This window comes from Rutilus rutilus, assembly GCF_951802725.1.
Source record: "Rutilus rutilus genome assembly, chromosome: 4".
NCBI lineage: Eukaryota > Metazoa > Chordata > Actinopteri > Cypriniformes > Leuciscidae > Rutilus > Rutilus rutilus.
In genome coordinates this window covers 39,810,121-39,832,534 of record NC_140212.1, presented here as the reverse complement: position 1 = coordinate 39,832,534, position 22,414 = coordinate 39,810,121, and the positions used below count along the sequence as shown (strand labels likewise).

Sequence of the window (22,414 nt, the reverse complement as noted above, 5' to 3'; positions counted from 1 at the left end):
CGGGGAAGAGAGCGAGCATTGAGGCGGAGCTCATGCGCGTACTCACTCAGGCCACGGCGAGCCTCGGCCTCGAGTGGATTACGCCTGAGCAGCCTGCTCACAACCGGCTGGACGGCTACTTCCTGCCTGGGGAGCGCGTTTCGCCTGCATCCAAGCCAGCGCCTTTTCTTCCTGAGCTTCATGAAGAAGTCGCTAAGTCTTGGAGCTCCCCTTTTTCGGCCAGGACACGATCCTCTGTCTCTTTGGCGTTCTCCGCTGTCGACGACGCAAAGAACAGAGGCTACCACTCCATGCCGCCGGTCGAAGAGGCTATTGCAGCTCACTTATGCCCGCCCTCCGCTGGACGGCGTGCTAAGATGGCGCTGCCCTCAAAAGCCTGCCGCACGACGTCAGCCCTGGTCCGCCGCGCTTTCTCCGCCGCCGGGCAGGCCGCGTCAGCATTGCACACCATGGCCACGCTCCAGATATACCAGGCCGATCTCCTCCGTAAGCTGGATGAGAGAGGACCTGACGCAATCTGCGTGCCGGACTTGAGGAGCACTACAGACCTCGCTCTTCGCGCCACCAAGTCGGCAGCACAGGCCATTGGACGGAGCATGGCCTCGCTCACCGTGTCTGAGAGACATCTGTGGCTGACGCTCTCGGACATGACTGAGTCAGAACGCACCGCGTTCCTCGACGCGCCGCTTTCCCCTGCCGGGCCTCTTCGGAACCTTGGTCAAAGACTTCGCGATAGGTTCGCTGAGGTACAGAAAGCGACCCAGGCCATGAGGCACTTCCTCCCGAAGCGCTCCAGTTCTGCAGCAGGCCGTGCGAAAGCGTCTGCTCAGAGCTCACAGCCTAAGCCTCCGCCCACCGCCTCCTCTTCACAACGCCGCCAAACCCAGAGCTCGAGACCGCGCTCTCGCTCATCCGGCCGCCGCCCCGCCCCGCGGCAAAAGGTTGCGTTGAAGCCAGAGGCCCCGAAAACGTCCTAGCACGCCTAGGAAAGCGACGGTGTCCAAGTCCCGCTGCGGCCGGACTTCCACCAAAGCTTGCCGCTCGTCCAGTTCCAGGAAATGTGACTGGTCCAGCGTATTTAGCAGCCAACAAGCCGGTTCCATTGCCCGCTTGCCTGCACAAAAAAGCCGTTTTTACGGCTACCCAGATAAATCCCTTAAAGAGTGTATTTTCTGGTGTCCCGGCCACGGCCGACGGTGTTTCATGTGTAGAAAAAATGCCCACTACTCAGTGCCCATTCCTACACACAAGCACAGCCCTTCACACAGGGCTCGCGCACATAAAATCGACTCAGATCGATTGCGCTTTAAACGTAGCAAACGTGCCCACTACTCAGTGCCCACAAACGCTACTTCCCACATGTCTCACGGTCCCTGTAAATACAGGACCAGTATGCATACGCTCTGCTCACGTGAGCAATGCTGTAAAAGTGGTGTATGTGCCCGCTGCTCTGTGCCCCCTCCCACACACAGACATGAGACTAGCCCAGCCCTCCCCCTCTCAGTTAGACACTGCGGAGGAGTCGAGCGCGGGCATTCTGCCCGCTGTTATCAGCGCGCCCCCTGCCTCAGATGTCATGAGCGCGACGCTTATGTCACAGCACACAAAAGCCGCTGTATCGCGAGCCGATCAGAGCGTGCTTCGCATCCAGCCCCTAGCTACTCGCGCACTTGCGTGGGAAAAGCTTCCCGGGGTTTCGAGATGGGTGCTGAACATCATAAAAGAAGGCTATTCGCTGCAGTTTCGCCGGCGCCCTCGCCGCTTCATGGCGCGCGTCGAGACCACGGTAGAATCGAAAGTAGCTCATCTACTTCGAGCCGAGATTCTGAAACTGCTGAGCAAAGGGGCTATAGAACCCCTATCTCAAGCTCAAAGCGAAGGGGGGCTTTACAGCAGATACTTCCTGGTGCCCAAGAAAGACGGGGGTCTCAGACCCATACTAGATCTGCGGCAGCTGAACAGAGCGCTTCTGAAGCGCCAGTTCAGGATGCTCACGACCAGAAAAATCCTCGCGCATGTCCGCCGAGGGGACTGGTTTGTGTCAATAGATCTAAAGGACGCGTATTTTCAAATACAGATAGCGTCACGTCACAGGCGATTTTTGAGATTCGCCTTCGAGGGCCAGGCATATCAGTACACAGTCCTGCCTTTCGGCTTGTCCCTGGCACCCCGTACATTTACGAAGTGCATGGACGCAGCGCTCGCACCCCTCAGACTACGGGGTATACGAGTGCTGAACTATCTGGACGACTGGCTGATTCTAGCCCAATCTCACTCGGAGCTCGTGGAGCACAGGACCATTTTACTCGATCACCTCGAGAATGTCGGTCTCGCAGTGAACTGGGACAAGAGCTCGCTATTCCCCAGACAGATTATATCTTTTCTGGGAATAGAGCTGAACTCGCTGCTAATGAAAGCACGCCTGTCATCTCAGCGCACACTGGACATTCGGCGCGCAGCCGGCTCGTTCCGCTGCGGCGCGATAGTCCCTCTCAAGACATTTCAAAGGATGCTAGGTCTGATGGCCTCAGCATCTTCAGTTCTCCAGTTGGGCCTTCTGCGCATGCGCCCACTGCAGTTCTGGCTCAGAAAGAGAGTACCACGCACAGCGTGGGCCTCCGGTCGGCTTCGCTTCAAGGTCAATCAAGTGTGCATTGCAGCCTTGAAACCTTGGGTGGCAAAAGACTGGTACCAATCAGGTGTAAGCCTGGGGACTTCCTCGAGAGTGATGGTGGTGTCCACGGACGCATCCACCTCGGGATGGGGAGCGCTGCTCGAGGGCAGACCGCTTTTTGGCCTATGGTCAAAGCAGGAGAAGCTCTTACATATCAACTGCCTCGAAATGTTGGCAGTGAGCAAAGCGCTCACGCGCTTTTGTCCCCTCATAAAGGGACACCACGTGCTAATACGTTCAGACAACGTCTCAGTGGTGTCCTACATAAATCGCCAGGACGGCCTCAGGTCCCTGACTCTGTACAGGCTAACCAGGCGCCTCCTGATATGGGCCCGCAGCAACCTGCTCTCGCTGAGAGCAGCGCACGTGCCAGGGCTCCTAAATATAGGACCAGACAGACTGTCCAGGAACCAGGTTCCGACAGGGGAATGGTCTTTGCACCCACAGACAGTCCAGCTGCTGTGGAAGAAATTCGGCAGAGCGGAAGTAGACCTGTTCGCGTCTCAAGAAAACGCTTACTGTCCAGAATTTTTCTCGAAGAGCAAGGACTCGCTGACCCACGAGTGGCCTCGCCGTCCTCTCTACGCTTTTCCCCCCGTCTCCCTCCTGACTCAGGTGGTAGAACGGGTCAGGGAAGAAGGATGCTCAGTGCTGCTTGTAGCCCCACTTTGGATGAGCCAACCTTGGTTCCCAATTGTGATGCAGTTAGCGAGCACCGCCCCGTGGCCAGTGCCTCTGAGGAGGGATCTCCTCTCTCAAGCCAACGGCTCGATCTGGCATCCTCACCCAGAGCTGTGGTCCCTCCATGTGTGGGCCATCAACGGGTACCCGCTGACCTCCCACAGGGAGTGTTAAACACTATCTCACAGGCCAGAGCTCCGTCTACGCGACGTCTCTATGCCTCAAAATGTTCAGTGTTCTCTAGCTGGTGCACAGCTCGTGGTGTGTCACCCCTGCATTGCGGTGTGATGGAGGTTCTCTCCTTCCTACAGGAGCTGTTGGATAAGGGCAGGTCCCCTTCCACGCTCAAAGTCTATGTAGCGGCCATAGCAGTGTTCTCTTCGACCACGCTTGGCCAGTCTATTGGAAGGAACGATTTAGTCATTCGCTTCCTTAGAGGAGCTAAGAGACTGAATCCTCCCAGACCTCCCACAGTCCCTATATGGGACCTTTCTACGGTACTGGAAGCCATGAAAGGTCATCCATTCGAGCCCTTGCAGAAGATTGATCTTAAACACCTGTCTTTCAAGACGGCGTTTCTTCTGGCTCTCGCTTCAGTGAAGCGCATAGGGGACTTACACGCGCTCTCAGTAAGCGCGACGTGCATGGAATTTGGGCCGAATGACTCTAGAGTTATACTCAAACCTAAGCACGGTTATGTTCCTAAATCCCTCAATACACCGTTCAGAGCACAGGTCATCTCCCTGTCTGCTCTGCCAGTCACTGAAGGAAATATGGACGAAAGCTCCCTTTGCCCAGTCAGGGCGTTAAGAGCTTATGTGTCTCGCTCGTCTGTTTTTAGACAGACGGAGCAGCTCTTTGTTTCGTTCAGCGGGCGTTCTAAGGGACTAGCCGCTTCGAAACAGACCCTATCCAGATGGGTAGTGGACGCAATAGCGCTAGCTTACACAACCAAGGGCATGCAGTGCCCGCTGGGTGTCAAAGCGCATTCCACGAGAAGCATGGCTTCATCGTGGGCCTGGTCAAGTGGGATTGCCTTGCAAGATATTTGTATGGCGGCAGGCTGGGCCTCTCCGTCTACATTTATAAGGTTTTACAACCTAGAGGTTCCCGCACTACAGGCCAGACTACTGTCGGTCTAGTATGGCCAAATCTCATAAACTGACGCTGTCAGTTATGCAGCTATTTGAGTATTGCAGTGCTGCTCTATGCTGCCATAAAGGAAGATAGTGGCTAAACCCCTCCTCTTCCAGGATTCCCTGTGAGTCCCCTGGGTGATTGTGTACTGTATGAACTCCGGGCTGTAGTCTATAGTATCACATCCCAGCATGCACGGCGTTTTACAGTAGCTTCCCCTAGCGTATTCTACGCAGTACGAGAGAATCTCTCGTAAGAGAACATACTCGGTTACTAACGTAACCTCGGTTCTCTCTAGAGAGAGGAACGAGTACTGCGTATCCTGCCGTGCATGCACGCGCTCTGGTTGCTTCGACTATGAAAAACCAGAGATATGAAGCCTGCGAGCGGTATTTATAGACCTAAGCCACGCCCGTTTCGGCGGGACGTGACGCAGAGGGCGCGAAGCGCCCTCATTGGGTCTGACGTCACTTTAGGTCTTGCTCGATAGGCTTAAGCAGTTGCCAGCAGACCAGCCAATAGGCGCGCGAGCTGCCTCGCCTTTGTCTGTATGCTGCCGCAACGCGTTTTAATTTTTTGGCTTCAGTATTCTCGTGGAAAAGGATTTTCCCCTAGCGTATTCTACGCAGTACTCGTTCCTCTCTCTAGAGAGAACCGAGGTTACGTTAGTAACCGAGTACGTTTTAGGTTTTTTTGTGGCATTTCCAAGCCACTTAAGACCCAATGTTGTAAAGCAGTTTTTTTTAAAGCAGTTTTCTTTAGCCTATCATAATTTTTTATGAGGATCATGCAATCATGACCATGCCGATTACAGTAGTCTATATGTCACTCAGGCTTAAAGGGATACTCCACCCCCTTTCTGTTCACATAATCCCCTTCATTGAGGCCTTGATGGCAGCCTCCACTTTAAAATTTAAATTCTGTCATCATAAACTCACCCTCATGTTGTTTCAATCCTATATGAATTTATTTCTTCTGCTGAACAGGAAGGAAGATATTTAGAAGAATATCAGTACCAGACAGTTTCTGGTCTCATTGACTTCCATAGTAGGAAAAACATATACTATGGAAGTCAATGAGACCAGAAACTGTCTGGTTACTGACATTCTTCTAAATATCTTCCTTTCTGTTCAGCAGAAGAAAGAAATTCATAAAGGATTGAAACAACATGAGGGTGAGTATATGATGACAGAATTTTCATTTTAAAGTGGAGGCTGCCATCAAGGCCTCAATGAAGGGGATTATGTGAACAGAAAGGGGGTTCACAATGTAAATGTGCAGCCCAGTTACTATTGTGATTCTAATATTCCAGATTATATCAAATAAAAAAAGGCATTTGACTAAAATCTTCCATATCACAAATGTGAACGAAAAATGGCCAGGATCTGTGCATGACTTAAGAATTTTCAGAGATTCACATTTATGCACATTATTTGAAAGTGGTAAGAAAAGTTCCACAATTAAATATCAAGCTCACTGTATTACATACACTTTTTCATAGGTGATTATGACATGTTCCTGCCTGCAGACAGGTGTTTTATGACCCCATTCCCTGACCCAAACCAGTTACAGTACAGCTCTAGCCAGGACAAGGGCACACAATGAAATGAACTCTGGCTAACTAAAGGGAAGATTTCAGTGTCTGGAAAGTCTGAGGGTTGCACACCTGACAGGGCCTGTGACATTGTTGCATGTGCCATATTACACAACATTGCCAAAAAAAAAAAAAAAAAAAAAAAAAAAAACACTTTTCATTAAATGTTTAATAAAATACAAATATGCTTAGTTCCTTGAGTTTTATTTCAATTGTTCTTTGTAAAGAAAAGCCAGTGGTCAAGTGCCTGCAACAAGAGATATTAGACACATGCCTCATGCAACAAATAAAAAGGAAAAGTTGACTATACACTGCCCACCTGTAGGCCTATGTCTCCTCTGTCTGTGCAGACTCTTCTGTAGGCCTTTCTGTAGATGTGGAATCCTGCAACTTATATTGCAGCCATAAAGCATACAAGTATAAATTAAGTAAAGTTATTTATGCACTTGCAGGTAGGCTAGTTCCTCCATATGACAGTTATCTGAGAGGGTTTATTCACTGTCCGGTGCAATGGAGACAAATGGGCATTACAAAGTCTTATACTTTCTTTCCTTTGGAAAGTTAGAAAATGTCCACTTACTGCACATATTTCAGCCACCACTTTCTTGGGAACAGATACAAGTGTTGGTGTATTATGTAAAAAGTGCACAAAAGAGGAAAACACAATGTCATTACAATGACCTACACTCTGGAAAAATGTGATCAATAACTCATGGCAAAATATTTTTACATTAACATAAGTTTATCAGTTTTCACTTTCACAAGTCAAAGCAATTCATCATTACTCAAGATTTAACAGTTGAAATGACTATACAGCCTTAATTTAATGCAGCAAAAATTATTTTACAGTGTAGGAGAGTAAGATCTTTTCTATTTTTTTTTCTCAGCCTTTTTCTTGGTTGCTTTTATAAACAGACAACCATTTATTTAACAGTGCCTTTTATAAAAGAGACTATAATATAACAAAAAATTACCATTATGTAGAATATTTTTGTACTTCACTTTTATTTGTTCCCATGTTCTAGTGTGGTGACTGACATTACAATGAACAAAGTAATTATGCAATTATTAAAATACAAAAATATAGGCTAATAAGTGATAAAAACATCTAACATGGCCACTTCTAACGGATTTAAATTGTCTGCTACTTTTTGCCAGTCCTCTCTCCTGGCTTTTGCAGACTTTGAGGTGTTCCCTGGCGTTTTGATTAAACATTAAAATTCCGAATAAACTTGAATAAACTAACTTGCTCTGCTGAGGAGAAAAACTGAGCGCGCTCTTTGGCCACGCTGAGCAGCCAATAGCAGCGTTGCTGATCAATGTTTCTACTATCGATACATATCCCCTTTTAACCAGCGCATGAACGTGCAGTTATCTCAGATAACTCAATCCAGCGATACTAATCATAAACAACAGGTGTGTTCGAAGAACCCAATTAGCTGGATCATGATTAGCACGATGATATCATCTTGGATGTGTCATTTGATCTCGGATGTAATAAGCAACGTATGAAGAACGAGCCCTATGCCTACTGCAAGTGCAAAAATAATATATAAATAGTAAACTATAAGTATAATGTTCACTTAAAGAAAACTTGCAGTATAAAACTACTAAACTAGTAGTTTACTGAGAATACACTAAAAGAGCAAAAATAATATGTAATTAGTAAACTACAAGTATAATGTTAAGTTCACTTAAAGAAAACTTGTAGTATAAAACTACTAAACTAGTAGTTTACTGAAAGTATACTTCAAAGTGTACTTACATAAACAAAAATTTGCTACAAGTATTAAAATTGTAAACTACTAGTATACCCATAAGTTCACTTGCAGTACAAAAGAGAAACGTAATTATGAACTAGTTGTGCACTTAAAGTTTACTACTGTTACACTTATAATACACTTAAACATACTTTTATATACTAAAAGTGGGCCAATTTAGTCCCAAGCGGTATTAACATAGTACTCTTACAAGTTTACTACAAGTACATGTTGACATTAGTATAGTTACTGCATAATGTATACTTAAAAATATACTTGAACATTACTTAAGTATACTTCATAAAATGAACTTGAAGTATACTTCTTTTTCATAAGGGAGGGCAGGCCGGCTGCGACTCAGGGGGTCGTCAAATCAGACCCCACGCGCCCACACCATATGGAAGTTTTGTCAACACACTCAGCACCCTCTGCAGCAAAGGCAGATAGTCAGTGCCTACGTGGCACCAACATAACAAGACGGGATGAAGGGAAATAAACGCTAATAAAAATACATTCTGCAAAATAGATCAAAACCACATCAACAGAAAAATAAACACAAAAAATAACACAAACCAGAATTAATTAACCACACAATAAACCCACTGTTAGAAAAAGAAACCAAAATCACACACAAAAAAAGAAATATATTGAAAACAACCCAGCGCAAACAAAAAGAAACAAACTGACCTATACTTGTAAACAAAGAAAAATAAAACTGGTAGGCAGCCTGGCGGACGCAATACTCGTAAGCTAGCAGTCCAAGCGACCCGCCAAAATATCCAAGCTCTAAACCAGCAGCACAGATGCACGTGTGCAAAACAAACAAAACAAAGAAAATGTTGCCAGCCGCGACCCGCCAGAATAACCAAGTGGAAACGAGAATGCCAGGAAGGAAAGAACTTACGAGGACCCAAAATTCTTTGGAAGCTAAGCTAGCAGGCTCTTGTTGTGGAGAAAGCTGAGTAGTAGGAAAAAACTGAGTAGTACGGGTTACGATCCTCTTTTTCCCGGACATGTCCGGTCGTCGAGATCGTCCAAAATGTCCGGGATTCGGCTTTTGCTTTCTGCAGTCGCCATTCATTGTTTACATGCACACCTTTTGTTTCAGTCTAACTGAATGTAGTGTTTACATGAACGCTAAACAAGTGATCGGTTGATGTGCGTTTTAACATTGCTAAACAGTAAACATAATGAATGGCGACTGTAGAACGCAAAAGCCGAATCCAGGACATTTTGGGCGATCTCAAAATCCCGGGCAGACTCGTCGTCACGGAGAATATAGTAGCTTAGTAGCCTAGCCCTGCGCTCTCTTACCGGTAGGCATGGCTTGGGAGTGGCCTCCTAGGGCAGCGAAGCAAGTGCATTCTGGGAGTTGTTGTCTTTCATCCACATAAGCCAAAAATACATTTTCTGGCTTTTCTCAGTCTAGAAAGCTCCAAATTCAAAAATAATTTCACATTTCTTCTACATAAGTGACCCATTTTAAATACACATTCATCTTTCCAGAGGTGAAGTATCCCTTTAAATATTGCGGCCGCTTCCACCTCATTGGTCTGCCAAAGCCACACTTAACCAGGGCCAATAGGAGGGCAACATCAACTATCCTGCCACATAAAGGATGATAGTGTTGATGATTTTCCTTGGATATGAGTGAGTGAGAGTGATTAGCTGCTGAGAAATTATAGGATTATAGGACCCCTTTAACAGATGAGTTTGGATGAAAGCCCTGATCTGATCACAGCTTCATTTCATAATCCAAATAACATTTAAGTGTTTATGTCAACATGTTAAGAGTGAAACTTCTTTTTATCCTGCAGCAGTGAATCTGTGAAGGGCGATGGCATCTGTTAAAGTTGAAGATCTGCTTGAGAAATCACTGAGTGATCTGGACGAAGCTGAATGGAAGAAGTTTAAGTGGCACTTAAAGAAGGATCATGAAAGTATAAAAAAGTCTGATATGAAGAATGCAGATATCTTAGACACAGTGGATACGATGGTATCATGTTTTGGGCCAGAAGAAGCTGTGAAGAACATGGTGAAGATCCTGAAGAAGATGAACCAGAACAATCTGGCTGAGCAGCTGGAGAACAATCACAAGCAAAGTAACATTTAGTTGACTGTAATGTGATTGATTGTTTACCAATGTAAAGATTTGACTCAAACTTTGCTCTACTGATGTGTTTGTGTGACTTATGTTTCCCAGTGAGTGATCCTCTCTCTCACACACACTCAGGTCAGGCTGAAGGCAATATGAAGACGTCTGCAGCTGTTGGAGCTCATTCAGAAGAGATCAGGGGTAAATAATCCCTGTCTGTACATGGAAACAAGTGAAAATATAACAGCAAGCAACAATTACAGGGCCAAGAAGAACAGCAGCAGATCTTATACAAGTACATTTATTATAACAGACTGTCTAGTCATTTTTTACGAATGGTTAAATGGTTTACAAGAGTCTTAAACCCTGAATTAAAACTTCTACAAGCAACTTCTAAATACGCAGGGTCATTGCAATAACCCCAACCTAACCCTAATACAGTCTCATGTCTTTTTTGGTGTGCTAGATGTCAATGGTTTGATCATTTACTCTTACTCACCCTCAAGTGGTTTCAAACCTGTATGCATTTCTTTCTTCTGCTGAACACAAAGGATGATATTTTGAAGAATGTTGGTAACCAAACAGTTGATGACCCAAACTCATTGACTTCCATAGGAGAAAAAGAAAATACATTCATACAGGTTTGAAACAACTTGAGGGTGAGAACTATTACTTTAAGTTGGTCTGAGTCCAATAGTGACAATCCGATAAATCCAATTCCAATTGCTTCAAGTTTTAATCAAGGCATTTCTATGTTGCAACTTCAGCATAATCAGTGTAAGATGTGCATGTGAACACTATTGCAGTAAGAGTGTGATTCATTTGAATATAGTAGAAGCAGGAATTTATGAAAATCACAATCACTTACTTTTTGCTGTCTTTTCCCCTCTTTCTTAAAGGCTCAACTGCAGACAGTCAAGTTACTCTTCATGATTACACAGAGACCAGCCGTAGACTGAAGGACAATTTAAAACAGGACTACGAGCAGATATTGGTTGGTAATTCAGAGACGGGTCATAAGGAATACCTGAACGATATCTACACTGATTTATATGTGGTGGGGAATGAGACTGGAGGAAGAGTGAACGACCATGAGGTGATACAGATCGAATCAAATCACAACCGACCAACTGCCAAGGAGAAGCCAATCATGTGTAATGACTTGTTTAAAGTCCAGTGTGACACGGGTCGACGAAACAGAAAAGTGCTGACAACGGGAATCGCAGGAGTTGGAAAAACTGTCTCTGTCAATAAATTCATCTTTGACTGGGCTAAAGGAACAGAAAATCAGGATATAGTCTTTATATTTCCACTTCCTTTCCGTAGATTGAATTCGATTAAAGAAGAGTACAGTCTCATGGGACTGCTAAACAAATATGTCTTTAATGGTACTGAAGAATTGCACTCTCTTCCTGAAGGTGATGGTAAAGTTATGTTCATCTTTGATGGGCTGGATGAATGTCGCTTTACTTTGAGCTTTAAAGAAGATGACACATTTATGAATGTAAATGAAAAAACAACAGTGAGTAAGATAATAATAAACCTTATCAAGAAACACCTGGTTCCCTCTGCGCTCATCTGGATCACATCCAGACCAGCAGCAGCCAGTCTGGTACCCCGAAACTACATTGATCAAGTGACAGAGGTGCGAGGATTTAACGATGAGCAGAAAGAGCAATACTTCATCAATAACAGCAGTCCTGAGGTTGCTGGAAACCTCATCAGTCACATTAAGAAATCCAGGAGTCTTTATATCATGTGCCACATCCCCGTCTTCTGCTGGATCTCTCTTATTGTTCTTCAACCTCTGCTGGCTCCAGAGAGCAATGAGAAAACTCCCACAACTCTTACAGGGATGTACACAAGCTTCTTAATTTCTCAAAAGAAACGGATGGAAGAAAAATACTGTGATGACTCTGAACCTAATTCCAATGCTGTGTCCTTTGATCAGATTATTCTGAAGCTTGGGAAACTGGCCTTTCAACAGCTGGAGAAAGGAAACCTGATTTTCTACAAAGAAGATCTTGAGGAATGTGGACTAGATGTCAGAAAAGGGTCGTTGTACTCTGGGTTATGCACTCGAATGTTTCAGGAGGAAAAGGTTTCAGCAATAAAAGTTTACAGCTTCGTACATCTTAGCGTACAGGAATTCCTTGCTGCTCTTTATGTGTTTATGATGGGCAAAGACAAGAAAACAAACTCATTTCTTCAATCCTGGAGAGAAAATCTGGCATGGAAACTGTCCAAAAACCCACTGTTTCAGCTTCATAAGGCTGCAGTCAACAAGGCTTTACAGAGTGAGAACGGACACCTGGACCTTTTCCTTCGGTTCCTCCTGGGTCTGGAGTCCAATCACAGTGACCTGAAGGGACTACTGCCAGGACTGGAACTGAAAACACAGAATGTTAAAGACATTGTTGACTATATCAAACAGACAATAGAGACAGAGAAATCAGTGGAAAGAACCATCAATCTCTTCCACTGTCTGAGTGAACTGAAAGATGACTTTGTGGAGGACATCCAGAAGAATCTGACCTCAGGAAAACTTTCAGCACAGAATCTCTCCACTGCTCAATGGTCTGGTCTGGTGTTTGTGCTCCAGATGTCAGAAGAGACTCAAGAGATGTTTGAACTGCAGAAATACAGAAGATCTGATGAAGCACTGGTGAGACTGCTGCCGGTGATCAGAAACACCAGAAGAGCACTGTAAGAGTTTTTATACACTGTTAGTTTTTTGTAATTGCCTTAATTTTAAATGGGTGGCTTGCTGGCCTAGACAGTTCAGAAAAAAATAATACAAGTAATGTGTGTGAAAATAAATTCTGGTTTGATGTTTTATGAAGAGCTAATTGTTTTAGCTTTGCTTAATTCACTACAGTTAATGTTTTTTTCAAGCTCCAGATTATAAACGCTAATAAGCATTACTACTGCTCTTTGTTTTGTTCTCTACACAGGCTACACAGCTGTAATCTCACAGCTCAGTCCTGTGAGAGTTTATCATCAGTTTTACAATCCTCAAACTCCTTTCTGAGAGAGCTGGACCTGAGTAACAATGACCTGCAGGATTCTGGAGTGAAGCTTCTTTCGGATGGACTGAAGAGTCCAAACTGTCAGCTGGAGATTCTGAGGTTTGAGTTCAAATACTTTATTTTTATAGCAATGAGTTAATTGTTAAATATCCCACTGCTAAAATTTATTCTGTATGCAATTACATTGTGTTTTTCTTCTTCAGATTTCTCACTTGTAATCTCACTGCTCAGTGTTGTGAGAGTTTTTCTTCAGCACTACAATCCTCAAACTCCTTTCTGAGAGAGCTGGACCTGAGTAACAATGACCTGCAGGATTATGGAGTGAAGCTTCTTTCTGATGGACTGAAGAGACCAAACTGTCAGCTGGAGATACTGAAGTGAATGTTTTAAAATAATGAACTATGCTACAGTTGGTACTCAATCAGAATAATACTTTTACCGCCGCCGTTCTAGCGGCGGTAACATTTGTGGTGTGTATTTGCTGCCTTTTAGGCGCTACAATCACCAACTTTGAAAAGTGTCAGTTTATTCTCTCTATTGCGTCTCTCTATCTGCCGCGGTTCGTTAAGAACTGGTAACAAATCATTTCAAGTGAAACATTGTAGTTAAAACGAATTCATAATCCTCAATACTGAAATATCAGTACAAATTTAGAACTGAAACAAATGTAGGCTTCTATTATTGCAGCAAATTTAAGCAAAGTAGGCTAAATGTTAACATTGTGTGCCCAGTTTTTCTATAGGCTAATTTAGGAAGGCTATGCATGTCAAGGTTATGTGTCTTATACTTAGTGTTATTTTAATTTGTTAGTAGGCCTAGATTTATGAACTGAAACATAACAGTGAAATGAATTAAACTCAATGATCGTAAAATTAAAACATTGTCAGGACTTGCTAACCGATATAAGTCGGCAGCATTTGTGTTTTAGCATTAATTAAGAATTAAATAGGCGAACAGTATAGGTTGTATAAATAATAAAAAACATTTCAACATAAAACATTGCAATAGAAAAATGTCACATCAGTGAGGCTTTGCGGAAGCATCATAAAACAGAAGTCAGACGAAAGCTGTGTGGTCAACGCTTTAACATGTGCGTCGCGGTGCTTCAAGCGTTCCGAGTTCAAATCTCTTTTTTGTAGTTTAATAGGCTTTTTGTCAAAAATAAAACTTCTGAAATGTTCATTTATTGATTCGAAAAAAATTTCAGAGCTTTGTTATTCATTGTCATTTTTATTAATAGGCGTTTAGATGATAATATTGTAGCCTACATGCTGTTAACTGATGTTGGTTAACCGATGAAGTTAACCTACATGTTGTTAACCAATGAAGTCAAGCGTTTTGTTTAATTGCTAATTACAACAGAAATTTGCTACATTCCAGTACAGCCTCATTGTACTGGATTGAACTGGATTAATTGTTTTTCTTTAGTGACAAAGAGACAGATTGAGCCTTGCCCTTTGGTTGCACTTTTTGTACTTTCTCCAAATGTCACTGGCTTGCCTGGAAATGCTTCAAAGGCTTTTGCCTTCTCAACATTATTAGCTAGACGGCGCATTCTTCTGCTCTTGAAACAAAATCTCCCTCAATCTTTTGATGACTGGCTGAGAGATGTAATGAGCTTCATATTTATTTACTATTCTCCTGTATATGTATCCTGGTATTGTTGTAAAAGGTCAATAAACAGATTTTTTTTTTAAATGGAAGATATTTAAAGGGATACTCCACTTTAAAATGAAAATTCTGTCATCATTTACTCACCCTCATGTTGTTTCAAACCTGTATGAATTTCATACTGAATTTCTTTCTTCTGCTGAACAGAAAGGAAGATATTTAGAAGAATGTCAGTAACCAGACATTTTTTGGTACCATAAATCATTTATTCTTAGATTCTTTTGGGAAAGGCAGCCAAGATCAGTGTGTGATAGTAACGTCTGATTGCCAAACTAATGTGATGTGGACTGTTGCTGTATGTCTTTGTAGATTGTCTGGCTGTATGGTGACAGAGGAAGGCTGTGGTTATGTGTCTTCAGCTCTGAGTTCAAACCCCTCACACCTGAGAGAGCTGGATCTGAGCTACAATCACCCAGGAGATTCAGGAGTCAAGCTGCTCTCTGATAAACTCAACCATCCAAACTACAGACTGGATAAACTCAAGTATGTTGAGCATGAAGAGTTGATTAAACAACTCCAAAAACAGCATTTCAATCTTCACTTATTACTCACATTACTACATTTACAAAAGTTCTTATTGAGAATTTACAGAGGTTTAGCTCTAGTTATGCTACGGGCTGTTGAATGCTTCATTCTGATTGGCTGACGAACACTGTAAGGTGTGCAATTATTTACAGTAAAAATAAAATATTTTTTTTATCCATCTATGATATGAAGGAGGGCATGCATGTTTACACTTAGGGCCTGTTTACATCTGGCCACTTCATGCGTTTTCTCAGATCAGGTGTACGATTCCATTTACACCTGGTCACATAAATGTGTTTTTGCAAAACGGATATAAATCCGATCTTCAATTCCTGCGCTATATGCAGATTTAACCTGTTAAGCTGCAACCCCACTTTTGAAAAATCCCCAGAAATGACATACCCAAACTGAAACAGATACAGTTCATGAACCCTTTGCATTAAAAGCACAATTATGATCTCATTTGAAAGCTGACACCTGGCAGTTTATTGTAAATGTAGAATTAATTATTGTCATAATGACAAAAATTGTTATAAATAGCTTCAAAGTTTTGTAAAATTATTAGAAATTAATTTTTATGAAACATCCTCATGAAAATAAAATTGAAGTTGGCACTGGAGCAATCTAGAAATGCACTACAGCTAAAGCCATATGTCTAAACATTCTATGTTTAAAATCTGAAGATAATAAGTCCAAAACTCTGTATTTGGTTAAATGTTTTTCAAGACCATGTCAAATGACTTTATTTTGATTTGACGCTAAAATGCTACTGATGTTTATTGTCATCTTCTAACCATCTATCCAGTATATTGTCTCTATTGTTTTGTGGTGCAGACGATCCCCATTCAGTCTCAGTCTCCCCCTGCACACATTCACACCTCTCCAGCCTGGTTATGGCTCGAAATATGCATTTCTTTTGTCTGCATTATAGCTACTAACGACTGGCTATTCACAGGCTATTCATAGGGTTTCAGTCCCTAATTTCTTTTCTCAAAGTTTTCCACACATTTTAAACTGTATCAAATGCATTTCTTGAATAAAGACACATTTCAGGTAGCATTCAAAAAATAATAAAAGTATAACTTCTAGGTAGCAGGTGCACCTAGGGCTAGCTAGCATGTTAGCTTAGCACACCATCAATACACGACAATTTATGAGATTAAAACCATGTTTGTGCTCTAAACTTACTTTTTAACGCACGTTGAGTATTTTAAATAATCTTCTGTGATCTAATTTGGCTTCAGATAAAAAAATCAGACAGAAAATATACTATTGGATAGTGTTCTGCACAATGATAGTCTATATAGATTAGCATTACATTATAAATATAATCTATTATTATGAAAATACCTGGCATGGCTTGAAAAACACAGGTAACTCAAATATCAGTGCAATCATGTTTATTGTCTTCAAAACATCTGTATCTGCATGTTACAGCGCGATCTCTTGTTAGCTTTGTGTGTATCAGTCAGGTATCAGTGACGTCCTGGAATGTCACATGGTCATGGCTCTTCTTCATGTTCCATATATGGACTATTATTGTGCATGTAGCGCCCTCAGGCTATTGGTATGAATTAAAAAACACAGTATCGGAATACCAAATGCTCATAAAGATTACATCGACGCATTTGGGTATAAATTCAATAAATATTATTCCTGTCTATAGAAATATGATGTAAATCTATGAGAATCTATCAATATTTCTCCAAATCTGCACAGTTTTGAGCTAAAGCCCTGAAGGACGTTGTTTTGTGTATCGCTGTCATGACGACAGCACGGAGTTTTTTATGAATGAAAGCGGCTGACGCGCATAATTCATATTAAAGGTATCGACTCATTTTTTCATTTCATAACTCCTGACACAAATTAAGACATAACTGTCACTATGAGTTTCTCAGAATACAATAGTGGTCAAATACTGAAACTTGAGTATTATATCTTTTTAATTATGTATAGTTTGTCAAGGTATAACATTAAATCTGATAGTAATTTTGAATTAAATAAATAAATAACGCTTCAGTGCGCGGGCGCACTGGCAACGGTTAACAGGTTAATCTGCTCGTCACCGAAAGCAACAGATATGAGCTGTATTTTATTGATCATCAGCTAAAATTTCAAAATCAAAGACCGCAATAAGAGAGAGCGGCAACAGCCCTGGTAAGATCATTTCGGTTCTTTACTTTTAATGATGATGATTGTGTGTTGAGCATCTGCGACTTACTTTCACTTTGATTTGCGATAGTTTGCGCTTTGGCTTGATGAATAGATGCTCAGCTGCTCATCTGCGGTGATGTGTGCTCCAGTAGCATCGTCATATCTGGCTATAACATGACATTTAGCCTACAAAATGCTCTCACGCGTTTATTTTTTAGCATTTTTGGGAGAAGTAACATTTACATATGTGGTTTCAACAACCAGATGCATTTGCACTTGTCCAGTTTCGTCTGGAAAGCGGCCCAGTCTACCTCCTGATGTGGTTTGAGCGATCGGATTCAAATCCGTCTCGAATGCGTTTCAGAGGGCATTTACACCTGGTCTTTTCATGATCGGATAGCTATCCGATCACAGAAAATGCATGAAGTGGCCAGGTGTAAACAGCCCCTTAAAGAGAATGAGCCTCCTGGCCAATAGTGTAGTGAAATAGTGTAGTCTGGCATTGGTGTAGTGTATTCTATGAAGAGTCTTGCTTTGCATTAAACTGTGCCGGGCACATATAGAGGAAAAATGTACTAAATCTATTTTATAATCCCACTCTATTTCAAGTATAGTGAACCCCAGCTCTTGTTCCCAAGTATTTTTAAGTGAAATAGATTTAATTAATCTATCAATGCATTAATTACAGAGATTAGCCCTTTTCTGTCTAACTAAGAGTAAGAAGGGTGTCCATTTTATAATCAGGAATCTGATCTAACAAAGCAAAAAAAGAGATGTGTTTTAGGAAGATCGAACTTTTCTGACAATTCTGAAAAGGATAAAAATAATCCTTTATCATAAAGGTTCTTGATGATACTGAGACCCCTAGAATTAACGAAATGGAAAGAGAGGACCACTTCTCTATACTGCCTTATAAACATCAATTAAAGAATTAAAAAACATTCTAAAGATATCTGTGTGTTTTTAGTGATGAATACGCCTAGATATCTGAATCCTTCCTGAGCCCACTTAAAGGGGAAATTATGTTGGGAAAGTGTCTCAGCTGCTAAATTGAGAGGGAACAATTAGCTCTTTTGAAGATACAATTTGTAACCAACGGTAACGTGGTAACGGTAATCTTGGCGGTAACGATGAAATTGGGATAATTATATTTAAAAGGTCATCTGCATAACGGAACAGTTTATAAGAGGTTCCAAACCAGGTAATGCCCTTAAACTTTTCCTTACTTCGCAACCAAATGGCCAGTGGCTCAATAGCCAAGGCAAATAATAAAGGCGAAAGGGGGCAAACTTGGCGTGTGCCTCGATGAAGGGGAAAGGCTTTAGAAAGTGTAGCATTGCTTTGCACAGATGCTACAGGGGAGGAGTATAGTAATCAAATCCATGATAAAAAATTGGAGCTGAAACCAAATTTATTTAAACTAAAAAACAAATACTCCCACTCTACCCTGTCGAATGCCTTCTCAGCATCAAGAATGGTATTAAAAAGTCTTCTGGTATTATAAAATGATACGGGGGAAAAAACCAACACTAAACACATACTTTTTAGAGAATTACAGACCTATCTCTCTCCTACCAATCATTGCGAAAACACTTGAAAGAGCTGTTTTCAACCAAGTAACATCCTTCTTGTCTCTAAACAACCAGCTGGATGTCGACCAATCTGGCTTCAAGAAAGGGCATTCAACTGAGACTGCATTACTGCATTACATTTCTCCCAGTCATGAAACCTGTCTGGTCAGGGGAAATAACAGCAGGCAACACTTGCTGAAGGCGAAGGGCAAGAACCTTAGATAGAATTTTAAAGAATATAAAGGATAAATATTCTGAATGTTCTGATCCAATCTGACTTCTGGGGCCTGTTTCAGAAAGGAGGTTAAGTGAAAACTCTGAGTATGTTAACCCTGAAATGAGGGAAACTCTGGGTTTTCTGTTTCAGAATGGGAGGTATGCCAAACCTGAGAAAGCAGAGTAAGTCAAGACCGATTCTGAAAGAGAGGTAACTTATACTCAGAGTCAGTTACCATGTTAACTAACTCTGTGAACCTAACCTGGTCAACCCAGAGTTTATTTCGGTCTCCTCCCCTTTTTTAAAGAAGAAGTGGTGTTTAAACACCTCATTCTTTCTTTCAGTAAATGTATTCATTGCTGTTTTTACTGCTGTTTTTTTCTATTTTTTTATAAGATGAAGTCTATATAACTCCTTAACTGGCAACTGAAAATACAGTAGTAGATTAGAGTTACATAATGTAGTTCTAAACAAATTCTACAGAATTAAACTGTGGCATTTACTGAAAATCAGTGAACTGTGTTCATCTGTGCAACAGAAGTTGATGGACCCTCCTCCTGCTGTTCTTCCACACTCTGAGGGCGGGGGGAGAGATAAGAATACCCGTTTTAAACTTAGATTATATAGGCTACTCCACATAAAAATGTGCAAAAATCTGACTGTGTAGATTGATGTGTAGACACATAATATTAATATTACCTCTGTAGGCCTCTCTGTGGCAGCAGAAACTCTTTATCCCCATCGTCCTGTGAAGATGAGCATTGTCATCATTTCTGGTGTATTGAGTAGGCTACTTACAACTGCCTGGGGTTCTGTTGGGACAGGTTGCTCCAAAAGACAGATATTACCATCAGAATCTGTTGGGGCCAACAAAAAACCCAACCCAATGTAAAATAAATGGAAATATCAAAAATAGCCTATATAAAAAATAACACATGTAAACCTCTTACATTTTATGAAGGCCCTTGGATCCTCGGTAGTGACTGGCTCTGAAGTCCCTCCAGGAATTCCCTCAGCCAAAAATGCTGCTGCACTGTGAAGGGTTACAAATTTTAAATCTATTTCAAATATGCTTCCGTACATAACATCACGGTAAAGAATATTGTATTTAGCGTTTAAGGTTGAGATAATGATTCTGCTCAGCAAAGTTGCAATTCCTGTTTTCTCCTTATTGTCTTTAATGGCTCTTGGAGTCCCAGTTTCACTCAGACTGATGGGATTAGCACATGAATGATTCACTGAGAATCTCACCTTTTGTTCTGCAAATGGCTCTTGGAGCCAAAGTCCCAGCTCCAGACATTGTATCGTTAGGCTGATTAGATTAGCACATATGCGTTTGAATTGTTATGCTGATTGGATTGAGACTGGTAACACGCTGGAGTCTGCCTGTATACTTAATTTGCATGCTTTGTTCAGAGTCTCCACCTCTATGTAATCCCTCCCCTCGTTGAGAAGTATAATTACACTGAATACTGTATTATGGTTAGACTTGATGATGATGAACTACAGACTTGATGAACTAAAGACTTGGAAGAATAAATCTCTTCTGCTCATAAGATCCATCTCAAGTCTCATGGTTTTTGCTTCGATGAAGGATTAAAAAATTTCCAACAACTGCTAGACACTGTTTGTAAAGTCAGCTAGCCTACACCCACGATATGCTCAAGCCTTACTTGATTGAATTATGTTTTTATATTTAATTTTCAGCTGCTGCCATGTTCTTTTAATACCTGCAGGATTGCACCTACATGAAAATTAAAATTAGGTTGAATAACATACTGTTCTTCCAGTTTCACCTCTGATATTATAACAGTTGGGTAAGTTACTCTAAAATAGTTATTAATTACTAACTACAGATTAATGTAATAATGACTATCTTTAGAAAGTATTGGTCTACTTATTGCTAATTACTAAATCCCATATCCACCTCAACCACTTGAACAATACAAGGAGAGACAAGAAACTGCACTTTTAATGCTTTCAAATAAACAATATACAATTGCATGAATTATTCTTGAATTGACCAAAGTGTGTAGAGGGAGAAGGTTACATTAAAAATATAACTTTTAAAAATGTATGTTAAATATACAGAATTGTTATAGTCTAATGCAATTACATCAGAATTTACTTTAAATTACAGTATTTAGATTACTTGGTAATTAATTACACCCATCACTGTATAACAGTAATTAAAATGTGAACTTATGCATTGACTCGAGCAACTATTTAAATTTTTTACATTTAGCAGACGCTTTTATCCAAAGCGACTTACAAATTAGGACTAAATTAAGCGAGTCATCATGAAGAGGCAAAAAACAAAAAACAACACAAGAAGTGCTCAAAATACGAAGTTCAGGCATTATTCAGAGTAGCATAAGTGAGGTTTTAAAGGTAAAGGAAATGTTTTTATTTTTTTAATTTTTTTTATGCGGTTAAGTGTTCACGGAAGAGAAGGGTTTTCAGCTGTCTTTTGAATGTTGTCAGGGATTCTGCATTCCGGATGAGGGTGGGGAGAGTGTTCCACCAGCATGGAACTGTGAATGAGAATGTTCTGGAAAGTGATTTTGTGGCTTTCTGTGATGGAACCACGAGACGTCGCTCGTTGGCCGATCGTAGGCTTCTGGTAGGGATGTAGACTCGTAGGAGTGAGTGAAAGTAGGAGAGAGCTGAGTCTGTGATAGATCTGTAAGCAAGCATCAATGCCTTGAACTTGATGCGAGCAGCGAGAGGTAGCCAGTGCAGAGAGATGAACAGAGGAGTGACGTGGGCCCTCTTGGGCTCGTTGAAGACAAGACGAGCTGAAGCATTCTGAATCATTTGTAGAGGTTTGGTTGCACATGATGGAAGTCCAGTCAGAAGAACATTGCAGTAGTCAAGCCTAGAAATTACCAGGGCCTGGACGAGAAGTTGTGTTGCATGCTCAGTCAGGAAAGGCCTGATCTTCCTGATGTTGTGCAGTGCAAACCTGCATGATCGAGCTGTCTTTGAAATGTGATCTGTGAAGGTCAGCTGGTCATCAAATGTTACTCCAAGATTTCTGACCGACCTTGATGGGGTGATTGATGATGAATCTATCTGGATAGTGAAGTCGTGCTGTAGAGACGGATTGGCAGGGAGGACGAGAAGCTCAGTCTTTGCCAGGTTGAGCTGCAGGTGATGTTCCTTCATCCATGCCGAGATGTCCGCCAGACAGCTTGAGACCCGTGCAGCTTCTGTGGGATCATCTGGTTGAAATGAGAGGAAGAGCTGTGTGTCATCAGCATAGCAGTGGTAGGAGAAACCATGTGCCTGTATGATGTGTCCCAG

At 41.8% G+C, this 22,414-nt stretch overlaps 2 protein-coding genes across 8 annotated transcripts in view; both read left to right on the top strand.

Moving 5' to 3' along the window:
• Positions 1-22,414, top strand: part of LOC311289216 (tripartite motif-containing protein 16-like) — a 696,468-nt gene that overhangs the window by 670,253 nt on the left and 3,801 nt on the right. The window lies entirely within an intron of this gene.
• Positions 1-22,414, top strand: part of LOC311289206 (NACHT, LRR and PYD domains-containing protein 3-like) — a 216,782-nt gene that overhangs the window by 190,642 nt on the left and 3,726 nt on the right. For 3 of the 7 annotated variants that reach the window (XM_084407022.1, XM_084407019.1, XM_084407018.1), the window contains 6 exons: positions 9,664-9,948; positions 10,050-10,142; positions 10,841-12,647; positions 12,896-13,069; positions 13,174-13,347; positions 14,951-15,124. In XM_084407022.1, coding sequence (XP_084263148.1) covers positions 9,684-9,948; positions 10,050-10,142; positions 10,841-12,647; positions 12,896-13,069; positions 13,174-13,347; positions 14,951-15,124 — 2,687 coding nt within the window. In that variant the 5' untranslated portion in view covers positions 9,664-9,683. Of the gene's footprint in view, positions 1-5,606; positions 5,667-6,615; positions 9,497-9,663; positions 9,949-10,049; positions 10,237-10,840; positions 12,648-12,895; positions 13,070-13,173; positions 13,348-14,950; positions 15,125-22,414 lie in introns of those variants that run through there. The other 4 variants (XM_084407021.1, XM_084407020.1, XM_084407023.1 and 1 more) reach the window with 4 other exon arrangements.